Genomic DNA, 26726 nt, shown 5'->3' on the forward strand with positions numbered 1-26726 from the left:
CCTTACTATACTATGACATTTATTGATGTTTTTATTCCTTATTATACTATGACGTTTTTTAAAATGTTTTTATACACCTTACTATACTATGACATTTTCTGGCGTTTTTATGCCTTACAATTCTATGACATTTATTGATGTTTTTATGCCTTACTATACTATGACTTTTTTTTGACGTTTTTATGCCTTACTCTATTATGACGTTTTTTGACATTTTTATGCCTTACTATACTATGACATTTATTGATGTTTTTATGCCTTACTATACTATGACGTTTTTTGAAATTTTTACGCCTTACTATACTATGACATTTTTTGACGTTTTTATGCCTTACTATACTGTGACGTTTTTTGAGATTTTTATGCCTTATTATACTATGCCGTTTTTTTAATGTTCTTATGCTTTATATAGTATGACATTTTTTGATATTTTTATGCCTTACTATACTATGACATTTTTTGACATTTTTATGCCTTACTATACTATGACATTTTTTTTGACATTTTTATGCCTTACTCTTCTATGACGTTTTTTGACATTTTAATGCCTTACTATACTATGACGTTTTATGCCTTACTCTACTATGACATTTTTTTACGTTTTTATGCCTTACTATACTGTGATGTTTTTTGACGTTTTTATACCTTATTATGCCATGACATTTTTTTTGACATTTTTATACACTTTACAATTCTATGACATTTTTAGATGTTATAATGCCTTACTACACTATGACGTTTTTTGACATTTTTATGCCTTACTCTACTATGACGTTTTTTGACATTTTAATGCCTTACTATACTATGACGTTTTTTGACATTTTTATGCCTTACTATACTATGACTTTTTTTGACGTTTTTATGCCTTACTCTACTATGATGTTTTTTGACATTTTATTGCCTTACTATATTATGACGTTTTTTGACATTTTTATGCCTTCCTTTACTATGACTTTTTTTGACGTTTTTATGCCTTACTCTACTATGATGTTTTTTGACATTGTAATGCCTTACTATACTATGACGTTTTTTGACATTTTTATGCCTTACTATACTATGACATTTATTGATGTTTTTATTCCTTATTATAGTATGACGTTTTTGACGTTTTTATGCCTTACTATACTATGACTTTTTTTGACGTTTTTATGCCTTACTCTACTATGATGTTTTTTGACATTGTAATACCTTACTATACTATGACGTTTTTTGACATTTTTATGCCTTACTATACTATGACATTTATTGATGTTTTTATTCCTTATTATACTATGACGTTTTTTAAAATGTTTTTATACACCTTACTATACTATGACATTTTCTGGCGTTTTTATGCCTTACAATTCTATGACATTTATTGATGTTTTTATGCCTTACTATACTATGACGTTTTTTGAAATTTTTATGCCTTACTATACTATGACATTTTCTTTGACATTTTTATGCCTTACTCTTCTATGACGTTTTTTGACATTTTTATGCCTTACTCTACTATGACATTTTTTGACGTTTTTATGCCTTACTATAATGTGATGTTTTTTGACGTTTTTATACCTTATTATGCCATGACAGTTTTTTTTATGTTTTTATACACTTTACAATTCTATGACATTTATTGATGTTTTTATGCCTTACTATACTATGACTTTTTTTGACGTTTTTATGCCTTACTATACTATGACGTTTTTTGACATTTTAATGCCTTACTATACTATGACATTTATTGATGTTTTTATGCCTTACTATACTATGACGTTTTACGCCTTACTCTACTATGACATTTTTTTACGTTTTTATGCCTTACTATACTATGACATTTTTTTTGACATTTTCATGCCTTACTCTACTATGACGTTTTTTGACATTTTAATGCCTTATTATACTATGACGTTTTTAAAATTTTTATGCCTTACTATACTATGACATTTTTTGTCGTTTTTATTCCTTACTATACTATGACATTTTCTGGCGTTTTTATGCCCTATAATGATATGACGTTTTTTATGCTTTTATATGCCTTACAATTATATGACATTTATTGATGTTTTTATGACTTACTATACTATGACGTTTTTTGAAATTTTAATGTCATACTATACTATGACTTTTTTTGAAATTTCTATACCTTACTATACTATGACATTTTTTGAAATTTTTATGCCTTACTATACTATGACATTTTTTTGAAAACTTCATTAAAACAACATACCTATTAATAATACCTATTATTTTCTCTATATGATTTTACTAATAATTTCTTCATTTTTTTACCATACATGTCTATCTTTCATACTTAAATATTAGCTTATATATATTTTAACATCTGTTAAGATATTCAATACATGTACATATATTTCATTCGCGTATGGGCATTTCTGAATGTAAATTTAGATCCTACCTAGATTTAGATCTTATAATTTAATATACCGTTTGGTTGATGGCATTAAAAAGTCAATCTCTTTTTTTTGGAGGGGTGGCGGGGTTCTTCCATCCCTACCAATATTGATACCAATCTTTCGCACTTGCTTAATAGGTAGGGACATGACAAGGCCCATGGCATTATCAGTGTTGACTGAGACAGACTTGTTTACCTGCATGTCTTTAAGGATGACATCAAATAACACCCTGTCATTAAGTGCCATTGCCAGCTGGGCTGCCAGGAGGATTGGGTTGTTAAATTGTTCAATTTCCTTGTGTTTAATCTGTGAAAGGTTATGTTCACTACTTTCAGATAGATCCAGAGATGAGGTGGATGGACAGCATGTTGTTAACTAAAGGAATGCCACATTGTAGTTTGTCAGTCTTCCAGAGATACCACAACTCATCAACGCAGGGAGGGAAAAGATTGCAAACAGCAGTAGACAATCAATCAATTTTAGTCGAGGAAGTCCTGCATGAACACTGGCAAAGGAAAGAATGCTGCTTCCCCCCTGTGGAAGATATGACAATATGTCTCCTTTGTCCCTGCAACTGTGCTTGAAACCTAGGAGACCAGACAGGAAGTGATGGTTCAGGTACCGGATAGATAAGAAAACCTGGATGGGAACACGTTAAGCATTGCTGGTGAGCAGTGTCCACAAAGGCAAGAAGGCTGGGAGTAATTAGATGAAGTGGTTCATGTTACTGAAGAAATGTGGTGAGAAACAGAGCACAATGTTACAGTACACAATACACATGGTGTAGGGCCAGCCCTCATTGGTTTAAACCAGCTGATCTACAGAGTGAATCCTCTGTGGAATATGATAGTGCCACTGATGTCAGATATTGTCTGAAACATCATCTCATTCCACTGACACTACACTAAGTTATCACAGTTAATTTGATGGTGATAAATTGATGCTACACCTAGCACCTTTAATTCCCTGTAACCGATAATGTGGATAATCTGATTATATTGTAACAGACATTCATCAACAAACTCATGCGAAAGAGAGAGAAGCAGAAAATCTTGACTTTAGGATTCTCTTTCAAACATCTAACAAAGATTTAGTCAGATGAAAGAGAGACAGAGCAGGTGATGACATTTTTGAGGTTGTTTAACACACCATGCTAAAGGATCATGCTAACCAGGCCCCTCCCTGTTATCTAGCCTCTAAACCACCTTAGGAAATGTGTATCTTTATAACACAGCTGCACAAATTTGCCTTTTTCTGCTATGCTGCATTCACTTGCCATTAGAGTTTTATTATAGCCTATTATTTGAGCATGTCTTATTCAATTTGGCAAACCATAAATCTTTTCATATTTTTCACACAGTCACATCTATCTTCTCAATGGTTTCTGTCACAGATAGTTTTTGTACAGACACACCCTCCTGTTGAACAGACTGCCTGTGTGTCACTAAATAAACCGGCAGATGGCGCTGTAGGACCAAAAGAACCAGTTTGAGCGCCACATGTTTTACTGCTTTCAAGTACCGTGGGAAATATTGCGTATCTTATTTGTTGCCTCATTAGAAATGCTTGAATTTTCTACTTTTGCTAGAGCTACAATCAGGGGGCGTAGATCATTGATATTGAATCAATATTTGCAAAAGACATTGATTAATTCATTTGGCTCATGTACTTTGTTGTCTTTAATTTGGGTTAAATTTGAGCTGCCACCCAGACATTAAGCTACAATCACTATCCTACTTTGCTATCTGAATTCACACAGTCAAACCAAGCTATGATTAGCCCAGGTTATTAAAGATGAAACAACAGCACAGGCCTACAACATACAATGGAGCATATATCTTTACAATCATAATAAACACTAATTACAATTTGGAGTTCAGGAGTTGACGAGGGGCCATGAAAGGCAACATTAATTCGTCTTCCACTTTAGCAAACAAACGAGACTCCCGAAAGAAGAAGAAGAAGAAGAAGAAGAAGAAGAAGAAAAAAAAAAAAAAAAACATTCCCCCTAGTGGCAGCTCCAGCGGCTGGGTGTGTAGCAGCACACGGTGAAGAAGAGGCTGTGTTTGGATTAGGGGGTTGGACTGCCTGCTGGTAGGAAAACCTGCCGCCAGACACCCAGTTTGTCTCCGGCGGTGCAGCCTCGCTTTCCCGCAGCATCAGCACCATCAGCAGCAGCGACACAGCAGCGCAGCCTCCAGCCTCACCTCCTGCTCTGCTCATCATCTGCGCTCCCCTCCGCCTCCGTCCAGACACAAACACTGCCGCAGCACAGAGGGAACGGACGGACAAGGACGATCCGCTGTGAGTAACTGCTTCTTTTACCCGTTTTCAATAAATTTTCTATTCTTGTTTTTGTGCGATTCATTAACAAGCTGTTGACGAACGTATTTTTTCCTGTTTGGTTTCCCGTCATTTTGCTTTTTGGAGTGTTTTGCTCCTCTAATCAGTCACCAATCAGTCGCATGTTTCTCAACAAAACAGTAATTTAAAAACATTTTTTTTTCATATTTATTGTGTACTTACAATCAATATCTCATCATCATATCATTTTAACACACTAGAAGCTTCTCCAACAAATAGCCTGTAGGTGTCTGCCAGATTTCATTGACCTGAAAGAGCTGTGTAGGTAAAACCATCCTTTTCCAACACCTCCTCTGTTCAGGAGCAGTCTTCAGGGAAATAAGGGAATATATTTAAGGTCGGTGAAAGATGGTGAAACTGGGGAGTAATCTTCAAGACAAAGGGGCCAAACCTGTGAGCGTGGAGGACGGCTTTCAAAATGTGCCCCTCATCACTCCACTGGATGTTGGCAGCCTCCAGAGCCAAGCACCTGACAAGGTGAGAAGCTACGGCCCAATGGTGTGTGAGTGTGTGAAAGAGAGAGTTTTCCTGCTTGTTTGTGCATCTGTCTGCATTTTCTTAAATCTTCCCCTGTCACTATTAACTCAGTGTTGTTGTCCTACACCATCCTCAAACCCTTTTATGCTGAATAACCCCCCCCTCCCTCCCCACACACACACACACACACACACACACACACACGCACACACACACACACACACACACTCTCTCTCTCTCTCTCTCGCTTTAATTCATTCACATATTCATTCATCTCTGCTGTCTCCCAGCCGTGTCCTTTGTTTTCCAGCTGAGATTAGGAGACAGATTTGGTGCCAGACAGGCTGTCATTTATCATCTCGACATCCCATAGTAAGTGCACTGCCGTGCGTTAATCCAGTTACCATGGTGGCACCGCAACGTGGAGAGCCGATTGGTATTTCTATGGGGTCGAGACAGAGAGCTGCGCTGATTGCAACATTATGAAAATTAATGGATTTAGACAATAGGCAAGCTCATTGATGCTTCCTGCACATATGAAAGCTTTATTATTCACCCATTGTGTGACAGTGTTTGGATCATTTCAAGGATACAGTTATGGTTTGATGATTTCATTTTACACCTCTGTGAATCCATATTTCTAGTCTGAGCTGCTGATCAATCTTTTATTATAGAACAAAATTAATCATAACATCATTGCACCACTTAGTTCTCATCTTATTATCACAAGGATACAGTCATACAACAATATCTGGGCCAGTAGCCTATACTTGGCTTAGACTCTAATGCGACTTTATGATGTTACAGAACGGGGATTAGTTTACAGTGATTACTTGAGATTTGCAGTTTTCTATCTGTAACTAAAACTTCTTGGAAAACCTGACTTCAACAAAGCCACCACAATTCTGCTGAAATGAATAGTTGATTAATTGATTTGTGGACCATCAAAAAAATAATCGCCAAAGAATTTGATTGTTAAATCATCGTTTAAGCCATTTATCAGGAGAAAATGCCAAACGATATCTGATTCCAGCTTCTTAAATCTGATTTGAGTTGTTGTAAATTTAAAGGAAAAGTTTGACATTTTGGGAAATATGCATAATCGTGTTCTTGTTGAGAGTTAGAAGGGAAGATTGAAACCACTCTCATGTCTGTACAGTAAATTTTAGTCAGGCTAGCGGTTGCCCCGTTTCCAGTCTTTATGCTATGCTAGTCTAACTGGATGCTGGTTGTGGTCTAATATATACAATAAAAACATTAGGAGTGGTATCAACACTTTATTCAAAGTCTCTACAGAAAGATTTATAAGTGTATTTCCCAAAATGTTGAACTATTCCTTTAAATATCTTATACATTTGCGCTGCTGGTTGGACAAAAAAAAAAGAAGCTGTTTAAAGATTCCAGCATTGGCTCTGGAAATGTGTGATCACCATTTTTTTTTTTTTTAGTATTTCTGACATTTGAATCAATAATGAAAATCATGGTTAGTTGCAGCCCTACATCACAGTTGTTGAACAAATCCCATCCCACCAAACAGCTTTTCTCTGCTTAACTAAGTTTGGAGGGATCCCTGGAAAAACGAGAAATACAACACGGCCAGGAAGCAAAGATGTAATCATGTAGGGCCTGTAAAATACAGCAAACCTCAGTGGGCAAAAGCCTTTTATGTCTTTGTGTCAGCCAAGGACCTGAGTTGCCGGCCTTTTGAAAAGCACCAAAATTTTATACCATTTTACAGGAGCCGGGGTCATGTTTTTCATATGATGGATGCCCACTGTAATTTTTGCACTGGAGCTTTTCAAGTGGTTTTTATTGTCGAGGGTTCACAGAGAACTCTAAAAATAATCCCAAAAACGGCCGTTCACTCGCACCACTGCAGACAGAGACATACAGCACAGCCTGAACCCTCATTGTGTATTCTGCTGAGGGAGGCACAGTCTCTTTCTATTTCATATACCTGTTAAGTGGGGAGGCTTGTCATTCACACACACACACACACACACACACACACACACACACACACACACACACACACACACACACACACACACACACAGCAAAAGGCATGCTTGCACTTTTATTCACAATGATGGTGCTTGCGTACATTTTGAAGCACTGTGTGTATGTGTGTGTGTGTGGGTACAATGCAGGGGGTGTGAGCGTGTGAGTGTGTGTGTGTGTGTGTGTGAGACAAGTCATTCCTGTCAGCAGCCACCAGTTCGTGACATGACATTCATAGAGCTGTCAGTCATTTTACACTGATTAAATCAGTCCCACTAGACTCAATAACATCGCCACATACTGTAGTCAAAGCTGCCAATGTATTGAGATTATGGCACACACACACACGCACAGACATCCACATACTGTGTCAGTGTACTGAGTGATTGTTCAAGTGTGTGTTTCAGCTGTACTGATGAGCAGGTAGATAGAGGGAGAGAATAACCAGTACGAGCTGCTGCGACACCAGCGAGTTGCAGCCGTTGACATTTGAAAGGGAAAAAAAGGTCAGAGAAGAAGACTTGCTGTTCTGTTGACTATCAGTGTATAAGTTTTACATGCCTCTGGAGACACGGGCACAAAGATTGCTGTTGCTTGTGGATACACTCAGCTGATACACATTTCGATGTGTGCTGCTCACTTGCTCACAGGACTGAGAAATTGCTTTTTCACAATATGCTAGTTCAAGTTCAAGGCATTAAATGAAACAAAAACATTTTTGTAGATGGCTCCATTTGTTCTTAAATGGGACAGTATGGGAGTTGAAAAGGTCAATTTGCTGCGACATCTTTGAATTTGTCTTCAGCTGTAAGGTTGAGACAGAATTTGTCTTGAAGTGATGTGTGAACACAACAGAGGATAAGAGAAATAATGAAATCTGCAGTTAAACATCAGAGCGTAGGGGGTGTTGATGATGGCTAGCGCAGATCAGTTAATAGAAATTAAACACACAGTGCTGTATAAATGTATGATCACAGTCCTCTGTCTTTAATAATAACATGTAGCATTTTGATGCTAGTTTTCAGTATAACCTTGTAATCCTGCTTTTAATTTATAATTCAATTAAGATTTTAAGTGAATCAAACCCTGTTTTTTTTTTTTTTTTTACAATTTTTTATGGATAACATTTTTTCAGCCATTCAATGTATTTACATTCTGTAATCAGTAGAAATACTCAGCTGTATCAGAGCTGTATGACGTTACTGCTAATGCTCACCTAACATTTCCTACCGCTGATGGTTCACATCAAAAACATTGAAGGAAGCAAAACACAGGGTAGCTTTTATTGTGAAGCAGTCATAGGAAACACAGTGTGTTTGTCACAGAGATTAGCGCTCATTACATTTTGTAATTACCTCTATAATTACAGAAGTGGCAGAGTCTGCCATTTCCGTGCTGGTACAAGGGATTCACAGAAAGCAATGCATGCTGGTCATTACTATTTTTGATTTGATCTCATTAATATGAACCTCACTGTTTACTGCTCACTCTCTTACATCCATGCCAGAGCAGTATTAACTTAACAAACATTTCCCACTGCTGATTCATCTGATCAAACAGTTGGTGGCTTTTATTGTGAAGCGGTCTCAGGACACACAGTGTCTTTGTGCGTGACAGCGATTCTACCTCAAAACAAGACTACAAAGTAGCTGCTGGAGGAGTGTTTGCTGCCCACAGATTTCTGGGACCTGTAGTATTAAACTGCACATGTTTTTGCTATGGCAGCCACAGGTGTTGCCAAATCAACCAGCACTTAAGTCTTTATTTGTTTGCATTAAAATGGCCATATAGAAAATTCAGACCATATGGTTTGTAAAGGAAAGAAAATCAACAGTTGTGAGTCGGGCGGAGTTACAATTACATAAAAAAACAGGTGTTAATTGTTTTAACAGTGTTGGGATTTATAAATTGAATCAGTGTACTGTTTGAGGTCCTTTATGACAACTAAGAGGAAAAAGTTTGGCTTTTTACCTGTAAATTATTATTCATGAATATGAAATTCATCCATTAAAATGAAAAAAATTGTGATATACAGATTATAGTTTCTATGACAATCAGTATATGTTTCCAAAAGAAAAAAAAACTTTCATCAATATGGCTGCAACGAGTAAAATACAAAGTCTCACAAAAGGGCAGTGCCAACATAAATGAGCAGCAGTTTCCAGATTAAAATCTTAAGGATTATAATTTAAAGGAAAATTACTGTTTTTGTGGGAAGTCATACCTCTGTTAAAATATGCTCCACTAATAATATCTTTGTGATGCAAAACCTCTAAAATCTCACTGAATTTAAGGTTGTTGTTTTTGCCACTGGCCTCAACCAGAGAGAGTTCAGTGTTAAATCAGCTTTTATCGGCCTTTCAGGATCTGATCCGAGGCGAGTCTCTTCCCCTCTGTCCTTTGAAGCTAAAGGGAGGTTTATTGGGTCATGTGACCTGCCTAGCACCCCAGATCCACAGTCTGGTACTGAGCAGCTTTACAAATACAACCCCAGCTGTTTTCACACTGATCCTGCCTGATGACTGTGTGACCTCCCGACTACAGGGTTACCCAGGGATATTTGCAAGGGCGGGGTGCAGTGAAGCAAGGTTCGTACACTCACCCACACACACACACACACACATAACAATGCTGCTGTGGCCTACAGAGGCTGAGGCATTACAGAGGTATTAGATTTGGTTCCATCTGGCCAGAGATGCGTCACAGCCACCGCTGGGTCACCAATATCCTGATTGGATTGCTGGTAGTTTGAAAAACAACAACAACAACAACAACAACAACAACAACAACAACAACAACCAGAGGAGGGTGGAGAGAGAAAGATAAATAGACTGACTCACAGGCAGAAGACGGGCACATCTTTTCTCTGTGTTTGTCATTTCTCTGAGAGCAAAGCTAAGATACAAAGACCTCGCTTCAAAGACTATGACAGACTTACAATCATTCTCTATTCCTGTCCAACACGCCTCCTTACACATCTTCACTCTTTCCTTTTTTTTCTCTCCTCAGTTCCTTTGGCGTAGCTTTTATGTCTCATTCATTCTTTACGGCTGTGTTTTCTTATCCTCATAAATTAGGGAGGAATTCCTGGGAGCAGGAAGCCGCAGTCAACTTGTTATATCAGTAATGGACCGTTGAATAATTTCTCATGTGTTCTGATGATGTGAGGCCACATAACGAGATGAACCATCCAAGTTTAATCTGACAAATCACCACTAATTATACATAACCTCTGAGTGGCTGTGCACAGAGTAGCTGTGACTTCTGAGGACAAACCAAATGTCTTAACTTGTGTATGAGAGCTCCTGTTAGCTCCTAAGATGCAGATGTCTGTTTTTGTGTAGTCATTCATATTAATTTTACATACCCTAGTTCAGTCAAAACCATAGGTCAGCATAATTAATGATTATTTTCGTTATCGATTAATTGTTTTGTTTATGAAATGTCCGGAAAATGTGAAAAATAGGCAATGCAACATCTTCTACTAACTAACTAAATGGTTCAAAAAAGATATTCAGCTTACTTTCACATAAAACATTAAACATTTGAGAGGTTGGAACTGGTTTTCTGTTGATCAACTAATTGATTATTATTTGCTTGTTTTAGCTCCATTATAAAGGAAAGTACTATCTACCGTAGAAATAAGCACAAACCATTCCGTTTATATTTTTTACAAGTTGTACGAAACAGAAGCGGAAATTGTTTCTCTGTATTTAAAGTAAGAAAAAAAAAATCCCAACAGGAACAAGCATGTGGAACCATTTTGCACCATCAATATAGTCACTGTAGCCTTATTTCATACTGTACTCTTGCAGCCACACACTATACAGTATACTCTGTAATACAATGGCATTTCATTGCTGCCTGTTGGTTGCAGGACTCAGGATTTAAAGGCCTGCTGGTTTTCATCTTAGCTGTGTAAACAGAAATTGATTTACACCTCTGATGCCAGGGGAGTGTAAATAACTGCTTGTACTTACCTGGATTAAGGAACAACCAGTGGTGCAACAGTAGGTTTCGGGAACAGCCCAATGATGGAAGTGAGAGCTTTTTCTTAATATTCTATATTAATGAAGCAATTGACGACATGTATGTAGAAGGTGTTGCTCCTCGTGATGAACCCAAAGAAGATTACCACCCAACTCGTCCCTACAGCTCCATGGAGATTTTTAGCGTCTTTCAGCTCATTGTTTTGGTTCTCCGGCCCGCAGCTTTACTCTTCATTTATCATCATTTCCAGATTTTCAGAAAAATGTAAAGCTGACAGGAAACCTTATAACATTAATGTGGCAAGCTGGCAACATCTGGAGGTAACACTTCTAATCTACAGATATTGAGCCGTCCCGTGTTTTCTTGTAAAATGCCCGGTGCAATCGGTAACACTGGTGATTATTATTAGTTTATCTCCACACTGTGGCATCCCTAGTGGCCAGAAACATGACACCACACTCCATGACTGCTGGGTGTATAAATAGGCCACTGCTAGCTAACAGGTTTGCCTTTCACAACATAAAATGCCAGTATTAAGTTCACAGTTTATTTTCGCTACCCCCAAGAGGCCATAAAAACATTACTGCAGGTTTAAAAATACAAAGATATAATGTTCAATGAGGTGTGCATGCGGCTTATTGTTTATTATTACATCCTCTGAAATGGTTTTATTTTATAAGAAAAGGTTTTTTGGAAATTGTTTCTAACCAGATACATATAACCACAGGATTCTTATTTTAGAATCATTTCACACATTTGAGCTCTGTATCTGCCGGGCTGTCTAATTCATCTAAACACTAAAAGAGGAGCTCATTAAACATTTATCACCTTTGACTTTACCCTGTTAGAACTCATGTTGTATTAGTACAACTCCAAGGATGGACCTCCTTTGCTTCTTAAATGGATCTCATTCACTTTTCTATTCACAAGGAAACACTGCACGTGAAGAGAAATGTCTGCACACACCGAAAATTCACCAAAGACCGACTCTCCCGCAGCTCAGTCTTTGGGGATGAAAGATGAAACAGAAATCATAGTGATAACAGGTTTGAGGAATAACATAGTGGTGCAGACGGGGAGGGAAGAAAAGTTCTGACAGCTTTTCCATAGGGAATATCAAATCCAAAAAAATACTATGATTGGAGAAGAAAAAAAAAGATTGAGAGACACAAAGAAGAAGTGGCTGGCTGAGTTTGACAAGCTAAAACCATCTTTTCTGAAATGTACTATTTTATTTGTTACTCATTCATTTGAAAACTTAAAAAAAAGTTCTAAAGTGCAGCTCTTAAGAACATACAGATCTTGTTGACTTCAGAAACATCAAGCATGGCATTTTGTGGCCGCAGCTTCATTGCAGATCTAAAAGTGACACTGTGTCAATCATGGAGTTATTAAAAAAGGTCACAGTGGATCAAAACGTGGCCATAAAATAAACGTGGCTAATTGAACATTTGTAAATAGATTCTCACTGTGCGTCTGTATGTGCTGGAATCATTTCCCTGCCTGTTACTGATGTAGAAACTGTCGGTTAGTCTTGTTAACACATTTAAAGGTCACTGTAAGTGAAGAAGTTTCAATTATAGCAGAGCTAAAGCCATGCTACCATCCGCGCGTGGCTGCAATGCGTCAGCCAATCACCAAACATATGGTCAGTTACCAATACAATACTTAATGGTTCCCACTAGTGCTTAAATGTAGGTACAGTTAAAAAAAGAAAAATACCATGAGGAATGAGGGAGTAAAAACTGGACTTTTTAGAGGACAGGAGAAAATGTATTTCACAGTTAGTAAATGCTGCCAAAACTGCCCAAGCGCAGTTAGTTAATGAAGGAGCTTTGGGAAAATCTCAAAACGCGACAACGGGCACTCATCAGTAGTAGCTTTTGGTTAGTAAGCTTGAAGAATCTTGGAATAGTAGGGATTTGTCAGTCATTTATGGAGTAGAGCAGTGGTTCTCAAACTTTTTCTGGCATGCCCGAGACGCTACTAATTATGAGAGGAGCAGGGAAAAGTGCGGTGACGTAGTATAAGGAGAGACAAAGTCCACGTCGGGAGGAGGCTGTGGTGGATAGATGGGTCAACAAAGCACTGGAATATGACAAAGGAGAGTGGTGTTCGATTTCCATGTGAAACCAGCAGTTTCTGCTGTTTCTATTATCCACGAGCGTTCGAAAAAGTTAACCACGTTGTTGTTAGTATTGTAACCATGACAACAAAGATCTTCTAATGTTGAGGAAGTACTTATTTTAACCTGAATAACCATCTTCTCCTAATCCTAACCAAGTAGTTTAAGTGCCTGAATCTATCCAAGCCTATTCTTGTAACCATGGCGACGAAGGTAGGTATGCTGCTGTTGGTACAGTCCACTTGTTTATTATTGTAACCAACCCAGAAGACACTCCTATGGATCGTATCAGAGGGTTGAAAAAAAAACGACCTCTATGGTTGTTCAAGTGGGAGGACTTGTTGGATGCCCCCCCCCTTAAAATAGATGAGGCATGGATAGGAAAAGCAACAAATAAAATCTTTGTGAAATTGTAGTAAACATTTCAGCACGATAGTATGAGCGAGGTTTTGTTTGTTTATTCGCCCACATAAATCATATTCATTCCAATTAGTTTCACTCCATATTTTCTCCCTGGTCATCCAGAGAATGATTGTAAGTATAAGCAGCAAACATTTTATGTATTTTATTGGTACCTAAAGTCATTAAGGTTTATCCTCTGCAGACCACGAATGCCTGCACAAAATGTCATGTCACAAAGCCACAAGGCTACTTTTGCTGAAAACTAAACTACACATTACACACTAATAGATCCTTAGGAGAAATTACAAATGAAAAATGAGATGCTACCTCTATGGAGTAATAAGTAAGCAAGTTGTAATTATATCTTCGTTCATCCTGTCATAACTGTTCATGGCTGCATCATTTAATATTTTTTTTTACATCAAGCTTTGTCAAACTAGATTTTATTGTTCATGAATTGATGATTTACCAGAGAGTATTTGGACCTGTCTAATCAGAGAAGGAGGCACTGTGTTCACTAGATTTTGCTCATAGCTAACGGGCTGTGTAAATGAGGCAGCGTTGATTGATAGCCACTTCATTAGTTAATATGAAATAAAGGAGCGAGAGGTAGAGTAATGAAGCCAAGTGAAGAGCTGGAGTGTTTGAACCTAGAGGCTGTGAACACGTTATTGTGAAATGATTCAGAGAATGAGAAAGTTGAGGCAAAATTGAGACATTAGTTATGAGACGTATGACAAGACTGACGTATGGTGTTGCTGCGCTGAAAAGCCTAGAGGCTCAGGAGCCTCAGGGGTCCAATCAAATGCCCTGTATTCAGTACACCTACTGCGGCCTTCAACTCCTTCTAGGGGCCAATTGACAGCTTTGTTATTCAGATAGTGGAGCCAGTTTGTGTGCACAGCAGTTTCGGGCTTTGTCTCAAAGTGACTGAGAGCTGCTCAGAAGCAGCGCAATTAGCCACAAGGACACTTAGACATTGTTCTCTTTCTCTCCATTCACCTCTCCTCTGCCTTGTCATTTGCACACCTCTCTCTGTGTCTGTCACAGTTTCTAAATTAATACAGAAATCTCACCCACTCTCCCCACCTACTGTTTTTGAACCGGTGCCTTTCAAACAGTGGAAAGTTGAAAAGTAGACAAATCTAAGAGTTTAGTTTAAGAGTTGAACTCCGTCTCTTTCCCCTGAGTACCTCTCCACCAGACTCCTGTATTTTGACCGCAGCTCTAAACCTGTTTGCTTGAGGAGTGTTAGACTGACAGTACTGGGGCAAGCCTGCACTACCATGACTCTTTTTTTCCCCTTCTAGCTGCCAGCCCGAAGCACAGTGTTTTCCCCTCAGACTGAGGGTATTGGATTGTGGGTACCAGACCTTATTAACATACAGTGGAGCCCTAGCAGATGCCTGGCACCAGCGTCTGCTGGATGGTCTCTGGCTGTGTTGGGTGTGCTATAATAATATATATAATAAAATATAATAATAGAAGTCCATGAATTCACTGCTATTACTGTGTAGCATGATATGTGTGCTATCTGTGTTCTTTCATTTTTTCCAAATTCAGTATCTGTTAACAACCTCTGCTCTCATCCATCTCTCTCTCCCTACTTACACCTCTGGGTATTGAGCTCTGCACTTGTCTCAATCTTTCTTTTTAAAATTACTTTTTTATGACACTTGTGCTTTATTAGAATATATACTGTGGAACGGTGTCTGAGCTCCTGATGCGCTTCTAGTGTCTTATCAGGCTCAGGAACCTTTTGGCTGTACATATCCAATTTTTAGAGGTAGCAATAAACACATTTTATTCTGTATTTAAACAACACACAAAGGAATATCTGTAAATATAAAACCTTATGCACTAATGATGGCTATATTTCCAAGGTAATACTTTTGTACTTTTGAACTCAGAGGACACACAGAGTTCTCTGAAACTTTGTCCTTTCAGTTCTATACCTCCAGTTATAACATAGTAAAAGGTCTCAGTTAGAGGAAGATGCGAGAAAATATAGATGACATCATGTAGTGAAGGTTGTGATTGGGCCTCAGATGTGTGAGTTCATGCACCATAGCATAGTGTCTTGAGCGTAATGTTCTCAATCATTTATGTGCTTCTGCATCTTGTTATCTACGTCTTTAACTTGACTTGACTGTTTCACCAGTGCACCAGTCCATCCATCAGTGCCTGTAGCATCCCTCAGTATTTAACGGCTTCAACGGTTTCTCTCTCCTCCAAGGTGGTGGTGAAAACTCGCACAGAGTACCAGACAGAGAAGAAGAGGCTGAAGGTTCCCAAGGTGGAGGAGTTCACCATCAGCTTTACTGACGGGGTGTCTGAGAGACTTAAGGTAAGAATGAGGGAATCTGGGAACTTGTAATGAATAAAAAAAACAAAAAAAAAACATGCTGTTCTTGATTATCATGATCACCTGTGATGCACATCTTTGTGTGTGTACTGAGCTAATTTTTTGTCATCATCGCTCTTGATTAGAAGCAGGATATTTATTCATCTGACATTTCCTCGCTTGGCTTACCAGACTGAAGTCAGTGTGACCAGGTTGGACTGACAGTTTGGTTTAGAAATACACCTGCAGTTCATTCAGTTCACTATGTAAATACTCAGGAAGTAGAGATGGGAGCAGAGCTGCAGACGAACAAATGGAAGAATTGGTAATAATATCCACATCTTATGCAGACCTGAACATCATGCTCCGTCTGTTTCTCACACATATGCATAATCAAGCTTGCAAGCACACACACACCCTTCTCCGGTGATGGAAAATAACCAAGTAAATTTACTCAAGAACTGTATTGAAGTAAAATTTCGATGTACTTGTACTATATTGAACTTATAATGCTTATAAAATACAACACATTGGTAAAAGGTTTCCAGGCTCTTGGCTTGGGACCCCTTACAAAATCTTATCTTTCTGGGGCCCTTTGCCACATGTCAGATGTCTATGTGTTGTTAGCAGTTCCACCGAAGACAGATTTCCCCTCCAAACTTCTCAAATGGTTTCTTGTATTTAACTATTTGAGGCACATATCATCCAGCATTTCACCGAAAAAGCAAAGAGTATAGAAAAAAAAGCAAACAGATGTGTGCAGAAGAACTTTGTTTTTCTACTTTCCTCTCCCAATCATCATATCATGACCTCTCAGATTTATCTGGTGACCCCTAAGAAAGGGTGTGAGCCCTTGGTTGAAATCCTACTGAGCAAGTCTACCTGATTGTATCTAAAGGTGCAGACAAACATTACGACTGTTGAATTGGACTGGGTCTGTTCCAGTCTGGATCAGCTGGTGTTTAGAGTCGGCTGATAAAATCATTTCATGTGTGATATGTCAAGATTGTAATCTTAAGTCCCCAGGTCCAGTTGCTTTCATTTGTTTTGTGTGTGTGTGTGTGTGTGTGTGTGTGTGTGTGTGTGTGTGTGTGTGTGTGTGTGTCACACAATGGAGACGCACTGGTAAACAAAACTTATCAGCGCAAATGTCACTGCATATAAACAGTGCAAGCAGCTGGTTGTCATCCATGTTCGTTTCGGTACAAGAACACGCGAAAACTGGCGTCCTCGCAGGTAATTGCAGTTTGGTCTACCACCAGAGCCCCAGCCATTACTGACCGGTCGTTCCATGTGTTGTCCAGTGCATTTACTCAGTTCTGACAGTTAAAGACTGAAAAAGATGTGTTACAACTCGGTGAAACAATCTGTGTGTGTATGGTTTGTCTTGTCTTTCTGGGTTCTGGCCATACTTCTGGTTTGTTCAAGCTTAAAGTGGATAAAGCAGCTTCACCTCAACCAGCTGCAGTACAACAGTAAAATGCTGCGTACACACTGTCGCATTAGCATAAATAATCTAAGAATGTCACATAGAATAATATATATATATATTTATACAGCTACGGGGGCCGTTTTACTGTAGAAAAAGTATTTATACAGGACTTTTACTTGTAATGGAGTATTTTGTACGTTGTTATATTGGTACTGTTACTTGATTAAAGAGGCTGAGAACTTCTTCCACCACTGCACTTCCCCAGCATGGGTTAGGACAGGTGACTTCAGCTGTGAGTGTGAATCACAGAGTTACCGTTCCAACAACATCTACATCACCCAGGCGCTGTCTGCTCCATTCATCTGTCGTTAGGGGAGACCAAAGAGAACCCACGTTGTCATGGCAGCAAAGAAAACCTCCCTCCATGGCAACCCTGACAGAGACAGAGGGAGAGGAGAGACAGTGAGCACTGTGCAAGCAGAGGTGTGCAAATGTCTCAGTGTGGGTGTGTGTATGTGTGTGTGTGTGTGTGTGTGTACATGAGAGGTGTAACACTGGCCTGAAAGGTCCTTGAAAGCCGAGGAGAGCAGAATTAGATATCGGACACCCAAAGAGGCTGTGAAATTGTCAGGATGAGACAGTGTGGTCACACACACACACACACACACACACACGCACACACACTCACACATGTTTCACACACTGCTACACTGAAGCAGTTTCAGGGTATTACTGCCAAGGTTAAGTGGAAAACCGCATCACCTGGGCCTCTCCAGCACTCGAAAGCGATGCGATGAGCTCGGCGTCTTGGAAACGGCAGCATTGCTGGACAAGCATGTCAGGAATCCTGTGTGTAGAGAAAATGTGTGTTTTGTCCATGAAGTTGACTGAGTCCAGCTGAGCTCTGGAGTCCCCTATTGATTTCAACTACAGTCGTGTAAAGGGGAGCAAGTGTTCCAGTCTTCTATGAGCTGTATTTGGAAAGATACAGGTTAAACAGGGAGAGGCGTCGGCAATATGAACAAAATCACAGTATATGTGACACAGGTCTACTGTTTTTGTGAAACCACATTATTGATATACATATATATAATGATATAAGACATCAATTGAGAACATGAAGATAACCAGATAGGAATGCATATTTTTCATTAATATAATGAATTAAAGCCATGCACAATCCAGGTACCTCATCACACTGATGCAGAAAACTATACAATATCAATCAGTCATTACTGCCTAATGACTGATTGTCAGTGTTGCCGACAATGGCCTAACACAATAAGATATTAAGGGGAGCAACATCTCTAACGGTTGATCAGTTTCCAGAAACTGCATTTGAAACAAATGCAAAGAGGAAAGAAGAGGGAAAAACACACACACACACACACACATTTCCAGTGTCAGATAAGGGGATGTCTGTGTCGACCACTTTCCAGACGCCACAATCTGACATTCACGTTGTGATCGGCCTGACAGGTGTTTTAAGGATTTGCGGATGTGTGACACTCACAGCAGTGGAATCAAATCAGGACACAGTGCCGACACTCTGCCCAACAGCAGCGCTGAGTTGCAATGCTGCTTATCAGAGTTGTCCAAAATATTGCCGCAGACTTTACAGCCGTGTGGTTTGCCACACCCCATCACCTTTTGTTAGGCAGAAATGCATTTCAGTCTGTGTGATTTTTGTGCGATGTCGGTTGGTTTTGGGGTGAGCCGCTCGCTCTGCTTGACTGACAGAGCTGATTCTGCAGGCACACAGGCATGTCCGCACACACACACACACACACACACACACACACACACACACACACACAGACAGACAGTACAGAGCGCAGCGTGCTGTGCAGTGCAGAGCAAACATTTCTGGATGAAAAGCTTGCACATCTCTTCTCTCTTCAAAGCTTTGCAGATTGTGTTGATGGATGAAGAGCTCAGAGTGTAAAATGCTCTCTAATCTGCCCTCCCTCACTGCCTTGCTCCTGCTTACTGCTCTCCATCCTTTTCTCCACTCTCCTTCCCGACCGCTGCTTTCTTTCCTCTCCTCGCATGTTTCTGCTTACTGCGTCGCTTTCTCCTTTTTTGAGTTAAACAGCTTTATTTTGAAATGCACTGCAGCTTCATTTATAAAGGCCGTGTTACATTTCAGACATTTAGCTTGCAGCTCTTTTCCACAGTGACAAAACATGGCCATGGCAGAGTTCCGGTGAATACAGAATAATCCCTCTGCAAGGAAAGCAGATAAAAAGAGGAGCAAGTGAGGAGAAGCCCAAAACAAAGAATATGAAATACAGTTATAATTTGGTGGAAGTAGGACATAAGACCTAATCTAGTTGATGATGTGAGCTCCTTCCCTCCTGCTCCCTTGTTCTCCCTCTATATCATCCCTCACAACCCGCCTCCACCCTTCTCTATTTCCCAAAGATTCCTCCCTCTAGACCAGGTTCATGTGTCATCGCTTCCCGTGTCCCCGTCCCCTCCCTCGTTCCTCCCTCCTACTCTTCTTCCCATCCCTCGCTGCCTGTCTCGTACCCTACCTCCCTCCCCTCCCTTCCCCCCCGTCTTTCTGATTTCTCCCAGCAGACCTGAGCCGCAGCGTATTCCCTGTAGTTGTTTTGTTCCGTGAACAAACCGAGGAGGGCACGTTTCACCGCTCATTAGGAAGCTCAAGTAAAGCCAGACTTCAAGGCCCCGGATTTCACTGCATGTCGCGCAAACTCAACCAGGAGAGGTCTCAGATGGATGGAGGAGGAAGAGGAGAGGGAAAGAGGAGGAAGAGACTTGTCCTTAGATACAGTGACTGAGCTGATATTATCATAAGAGTTTATTATATTTCAGCTGATAAAACATAAAACATAGGGCAGAAATGCTCAAAATGATTTGAAAAGGAGTGATTAGACTTCAGTCTGTTGACATAAATAATAGAAAAAATAGAGGGGAGCAAAATGAGTTAAGCATTTTAATTAAAAAAAATGTATTAAATGTCATAGTACAGTCTTCCCACACCACACACTACTTTTTGTTTCCTACATTTAATGTTCATTATAGTTCAGTTAAATTCACAGTACAGTGACTGTTAAATTTGCTCTTATTGTTTTCATAATTTTTTTTAAAACTAAAACATAAGACAAGATGTTTATATACTATTAAGATGCAACATCAAATCTGTTCACAAAAGAGATTTTAAATACAACTGAATTGTAATGTTTTTATAATCAAGTCACAAAATGTTATTGACAATATACAGTAATCCATTTTGTCATGTTTTTCCTGCAGTTTCAGCTTGAGGCAGTTGAAGCGTTATTAATGTTTTTAGGGTTTTTTCAGGCCACTGAAAGACCTTAAGGTTAAGGCCAGAGAGACAGCAGATAAAGTATATGTTAAATCATAGATATTATGTAAAGCCATGTGTGATATAAAGATAATGTTTTTGGGGTTTCCTCATCAAATTTTTTATATTATCTGCTATGTAAAAAAAAAAGCCAATATATTGAATCTTTATCAGATGTCTGAAAACAAAAATATTGTTATCGGATTTGGCTTCAGAAACTCAGTGCTGGTCTGGCTCTAATACGAGGGATAGAGAAAGATGTTGTGTTAAGGCATATGCACTGTTTTGGTTTAAATTCAACTCACGACCTTTGCTGCAAAAGACTTGTTCTCTTTGTTTTGCATTTTTCCATCACGCTCAACTGCAGACTTTCCATTAAAAAAAAAAAACTAAAATGCCATGAAGAGCATCTCTGAAAATGAGGACTTGGAAGAGAAGAGCGGATTAGTCTGGCTCAGTGGGGCGGGGATTGAGAGATGCAGGTGTAGAGACTGATGAAGGGGAGATTTAATTCGTGTTGTCCTGCCTGGTTTTCTGGCTGGCTCGCTATCCAGAAAACATGGTGTACTTGGCCGGCTCTCGCCCAACACACACTTCAAACCTACGTGCACACTCCTACAGGACTGGCACTCTCGAATGCAAGCCAACACAAACCTCAACATGCACACACACACACACACACACACACACACATACATGCACATATACGCTGACTGCATGGCAGTGCCGTGACTGCCAAGCTGAACACGCATTGGCGCCAGCAGAAGTTAGCAGGCCTGAGCAGGTAGCGGTGGGAGAGGCTGCCATCGTCCAAAACAATTATCCCATTATTACCTCCACTTCGCCTTCAGATAAAAGCTTTGCTGCAGTCTGCCGCCTCCACAGAAGGCCTTCACTGTTTGTCAGGTTGGAGGTAATTACTGCTGTGGTTCGAAACCTCACGCAGCCTCCCGTTCCACATATTGTTCTTCCTTGTTTTGTATGGATGACTAATAGTACGCTGATTGTAGGGAGAGTTTATAGCAGTCGTCTACTCTCAGTTAAACACCCACACTGATGCTCGCACGCATGCTCACACACGCGCGCACACACACATACACACAAGTGAACAATTGGGGGAACAATTGATTTACCTTCAGCACTAGTATTATATTCTGAACCCTGTGTGCTGTTGAAGGAAGGAGAACATCAGAGGGAGGGAAAGGAGAGGGCGGATGCTTTTTTTTGCTTATGTGGAAGTGACTGCATCTGTACTCCTCTGCTGCACTCGGAGCACAGCAGGTGTTATGAAAACAGAGATGATAATGTGCCTGTACAGAGGCATCAGCTCCCACTGTGGTCATGCTCCTTTTTATTTTTTGAATCCATACATTAGGGCTGAACGATATGCGAAAAAAATCATATTGTTATTATCTTGGCAGATATTGATATATGAGTCACGATCTCAGTCGGAATGGTGATTTTTGAATTTGATCTCCACAGAAAAACTATTAAAAAAAATGATGATGATGTAATTTTTGTTGGGTCTTAGCAACAGGCATGTTCCTTTATGTCTGGAGAATATTATTTGTAGGCCAGAGTGTCTCTGTGCCAACACAATGCTTCATTTATGGTATGTTGAGACACATTTTACCTTTATCAACAAAAAAGAATAGAAAATTGCAGCTCCTGCTATTTGGATATTCACTTGGTCATAATGTCATTTCGATTATATTTCGGTTAATTGTTCAAACCTACCACACATTTAAAAATACTGTGTATGTAAGGCTAAGTGTTTGAGTTGTTTCAACAGTTTTGCATCAGAATTGTATTTCCCAGTGCATCCAAAAGTTGCTGGGTTGTCAGCCGCAAGAGGACAGTGATGACCTCACTTTAATCAAGATACTCTTGTAAAGACAGGTCAGAACATGGTTATGTAGAAAGTGGAAAAGAAAACACGAATAAGCTGCTGATTATGCACCAGCGTCCCTCTGAGGAAGTAAACAAACAAAAGTGTTTTTGAAACCTGATTTTCACTTGGATTCTATTTGTGCTTTAAGCTGAATGCTAACATCCACATGCTAACATGCGCACAATAACAACGCTATGGCCGATTAATGGCAAGTGTAATGTTTACTGGGTTCATTCCTTTAGTTTAGCATGTTGGCATGCTATCATTTGGAATTTTGACCCGATGATCCTGATCTTGAGGTGTCAATGTATTATCTGTACCTGATTTCATGGCAATCCATCTGATAGTTGTTGAAACATTTCTTTCATAATCACAAATGTCAACCTAATGGTGGTGTTGGAGGAAAAGTCGGAGGATCACCAAAATCCTGGGGATTCATCGTCTGGGGAAACATTAATGTTTGTATAAAGTTTAATGAAATTCATCCAATATCTGTGGAGATATTTCACTCTAATGGGCAATCGCCATCGCAGTCACAAAAGATTCACAAAATAAAGAATTCCAGCACCTTTGACCTCACATTTATAGCTTTAAATAACATTGGATATGTGCTGCGTTCAAGAGAAATCTGGCAGGAAATGCAAACACTCGTTTTCCGTATGAGAGCCTATGATAAGTATACACACCGCTATATGCTTCTTGCAGGTCCTGTAGGAACATGTGCATTAAGTGAGTGCATTTACAGACAGACAACCTAAAACATATACACCTAAGGGCTGTCTATTTATACTTTGGGTTTTCCTTCCTTTTTCCCCATATGAGCTCATTTTTACCAAGCTGACTTGAATGTAGTAATAGTCTTGCCTTATTATTATCTGCTCCTCAGCAGATGTGGTTTTGCCCAAAGGCAACTTGAAAGTAATTGGTGACAGAGGTGAGAGTTTCTTAACCTGTTCTTGGATTCAGCCTGGCAGTCTTTTTTCCCTCACACTGTCTAACTCATCGTTGTTCACCCTCTCTTCATCTTTCCTCACACCCATCCTTTCTCTCTCCTTCCCATCTTCCCTCCTTCACCTTATTCTCCTCCCTCTGATGATCTGTCCGGCTCGTGCTTTTGCTCGCCATTTTGCCTCCTTCCACCCTCTCCCTCCTCTTCTCCCTTTCTCTCGCTCTCCATTGTGTCATCACAAACCAGCAATCAGTGGCAGCATGCTCACACTCTCTCATCATCAAACTCATTGCTGGGAAGCATTTTACAACACTTTGAACACAAACACACTCAGTTCCTGTTATAACGGCGCCAGCTCCTATTGGCTGATATTCACAGACATCTTATTGTTCCAAATTGGCTTCTGATAAAATGAACTAGCCAGATGTGTTCCGTAGATCTTACAGCCTTGGCGTGCACACACACTTGAAGTACACACAGACACATTGGGTTGCTGACTGCTCATTGTTAAATTATGAATTGGTTCAGGCTGCAGTGTTCAGCTTAGATCACAGCTGGATACGATGGTTGTATTGGCTTTATGCGAGGGAGAAAATCAGTTATCAGTGTAAAACAGACAGGAAGAGGACGGAGTTAACAGGATGAAAATCGAACACTTTGGAAATCAAAACCAGCCTAGATCAGGACGGTGGCAGCGCGTGTTTCTTTACGCTCCACTGAACCACAAACGCACCCCTGGTTAGGTCAGTCTGCCATCCCAAAAGGCCTCGGAGCCGACTCAAGTTTGAGTCATTTGTCATCGCAAAGAGGTCCCCCGTGTCAGCTGCCTTACAAAGGCACGCTGACAGACACTTAGCCAGGCTGGACAGACAGACAGACAGACAGACAGGCAGATAACAACAGTGAAAGACACTGCCGCTGTGTGAGTGATATTTAGGATGATTTATAAGTCCAGATGGCTTCTGTTCTGCTCTACTTCTCGCCTCAGATCCCATATCAAGCAGCACCTCAAAGGACAGCGGACTTCAATCACTGTCTGCCTATCAATATCAGCAGATGTGAATACATATACATAAATCATCTCTCTCATCCGTTCGATATATAAGGAACACTTGAATAAAATTCTAACTGCACGTCCTATTTTATCTCAAAGGTCAAGGCGCAGAGGAAATCCAATTTGCGATTACAGAAAGAAGAACAATCTATCTCAGATCCCGTCTTGTTTTTATACATGAAGGTGGCTGCATCCAAACTCCATTTGTCGGACTTAATAAGTCAGTTGTCAGACGTTGCCAAGACTACAAAGGATTTCTGACCCTGATCGATGGCCCAAAACTCATGCAATCTGACAGCATTAAATCTCTTGGCACACATTTTTCATATGCGGCCCGACTTGTTTGAATATATCAGTCAGTTTTCATCATTTTGTTTTTAAATCCACCGCACACGGCTCATCACGGCACTAATCCAATTCTGTTATTTAGATATTATTAAATAAAGTCCAAGTTTCTTTAGGTCTTAATTAATTGGCTGGAAACTGCCTGTGAATATAATTATTATCTATGTCTTTTATTTTGATAGCCAGCAGGATATCTCTGAAATGTTTTAGCATATTTCGATGAAATTTGGTTGAAAATTAGGTCATTGCCCAAGGAAAAAGTAATTAGCGTCTGGTGCTGATCCGGCAGTTTTTAAAGGATTTCTTAACAATGTGAGGCTGTGCATTTTGGACTAGAGGTAAAGACCATGATTCATGTGTGGATATTTAGCTTTTACTGAATTCAAACCAGGTTGTCCTCCCAAGAATCACCCCAGACCGACATATGTTCAAAAGGTGGTTGTGGTGGACGGTGATCATCCAAGGCATACGAATGTGAAAAGGTAATCTATTAATTGAAGCCCTGTGCAGATATGAATTCAAAGAATAAATCCCTGCTGCATCTCATCTGCTTCACTGTGTGTACTCTGGGTTCACAGCCAGCCAGTTATCTGTTCACGATAGAAATGGAGACGTAAACCAAGAAGAAAGTCAGGCTTTGATGTTTCCATTTTGAAAAATGGTAGTGAAATGAAGAAAGAAAGAAAGTGAGCGGTCAATGTGTCCCGTGTCCTCCGCTGAGTCCTTCACTCCGCTGCTGTTGTTCTGACAAGCTGAGCCATGGGAGCGATTAGGGGACGGACAGACTGTGGATGACTCGTCTGACCCTCCAATTCTCACTCCTCTGTTGCTTCCTTTCACTTTAACGTCTGTGTCCTTATCTGTGATTCACCAATCTTATGCTTCTTATGCCACTTATGCTGTCATCACTGTCCTTATTTATTATTAGTATCATGACTTGTCTTCCTGGTTTATTGTCATTACTGTAATTCAGCTTCCTCTGTCTCCCCACATGTAACTAAGGGCTCTGATAAACCACCACATGTTGACTGACAGATTTGACAGCTGGCTGCGAAATAGTTAAAAAAGAAATAGTGCAGTGACCTTCCAACTATGATCACGGCAGCTTAGAGCATCACCCCATCATTTGTTTTACCCTGAAAGCTCTGCTCTTCAAGACAAATCCCCACACTCCCCTCTCCCCACTGAATCATATCCCTCGCAAAAATCTCCCAATCTTCTCTCTCCAAGTACAAAAGCCCTTTCTATCTGTCTCCTCAACTTTTATTTCTCATATTTCTCTCATGTGTTCATTCTGTTGTAACAGCAGGATTGCCAGGTCCCATTGCTTCTGAGTTTGCCATTTCTATTGTATGTACTTCAAGTTGGATGATCCAGTAGCTGAAGCTAATTTCAGTTTTGTACTCATTGTAAATTGCTCTAGATAAGAGCATCATATAAGAACCTAAAACAATACATAATATAAAAGTATAAAAGTAATAAAACTAATGCTAAAATAGCAAGATAACACTACTGCTATTACTTTTTATGTAAATACGAAATAAGATTTTGTAAGTGCTTTAAGGGTAAAAGAGAAGATAAAGCATGTGTTAAAATGAAAATTAACACTAAAAATTAGAGTAGTC

At 39.6% G+C, this 26726-nt stretch overlaps 1 protein-coding gene across 1 annotated transcript in view; it reads left to right on the plus strand.

The window, feature by feature from the left end:
• The first annotated feature begins 4359 nt into the window (after positions 1–4359).
• The window catches only part of nsg2 (neuronal vesicle trafficking associated 2), a 38229-nt gene continuing 15862 nt past the window's right edge, over positions 4360–26726 (plus strand). Inside the window, exons 1-3 of the mRNA XM_056398438.1 lie at positions 4360–4700; positions 5062–5237; positions 15992–16102. Of these exons, the coding sequence (XP_056254413.1) occupies positions 5109–5237; positions 15992–16102 (240 nt within the window). The 5' untranslated portion in view covers positions 4360–4700; positions 5062–5108. The remainder of the gene's footprint in view (positions 4701–5061; positions 5238–15991; positions 16103–26726) is intronic.

The sequence above is a fragment of the Seriola aureovittata genome, chromosome 15, assembly GCF_021018895.1.
Source record: "Seriola aureovittata isolate HTS-2021-v1 ecotype China chromosome 15, ASM2101889v1, whole genome shotgun sequence".
Taxonomy (NCBI): domain Eukaryota; kingdom Metazoa; phylum Chordata; class Actinopteri; order Carangiformes; family Carangidae; genus Seriola; species Seriola aureovittata.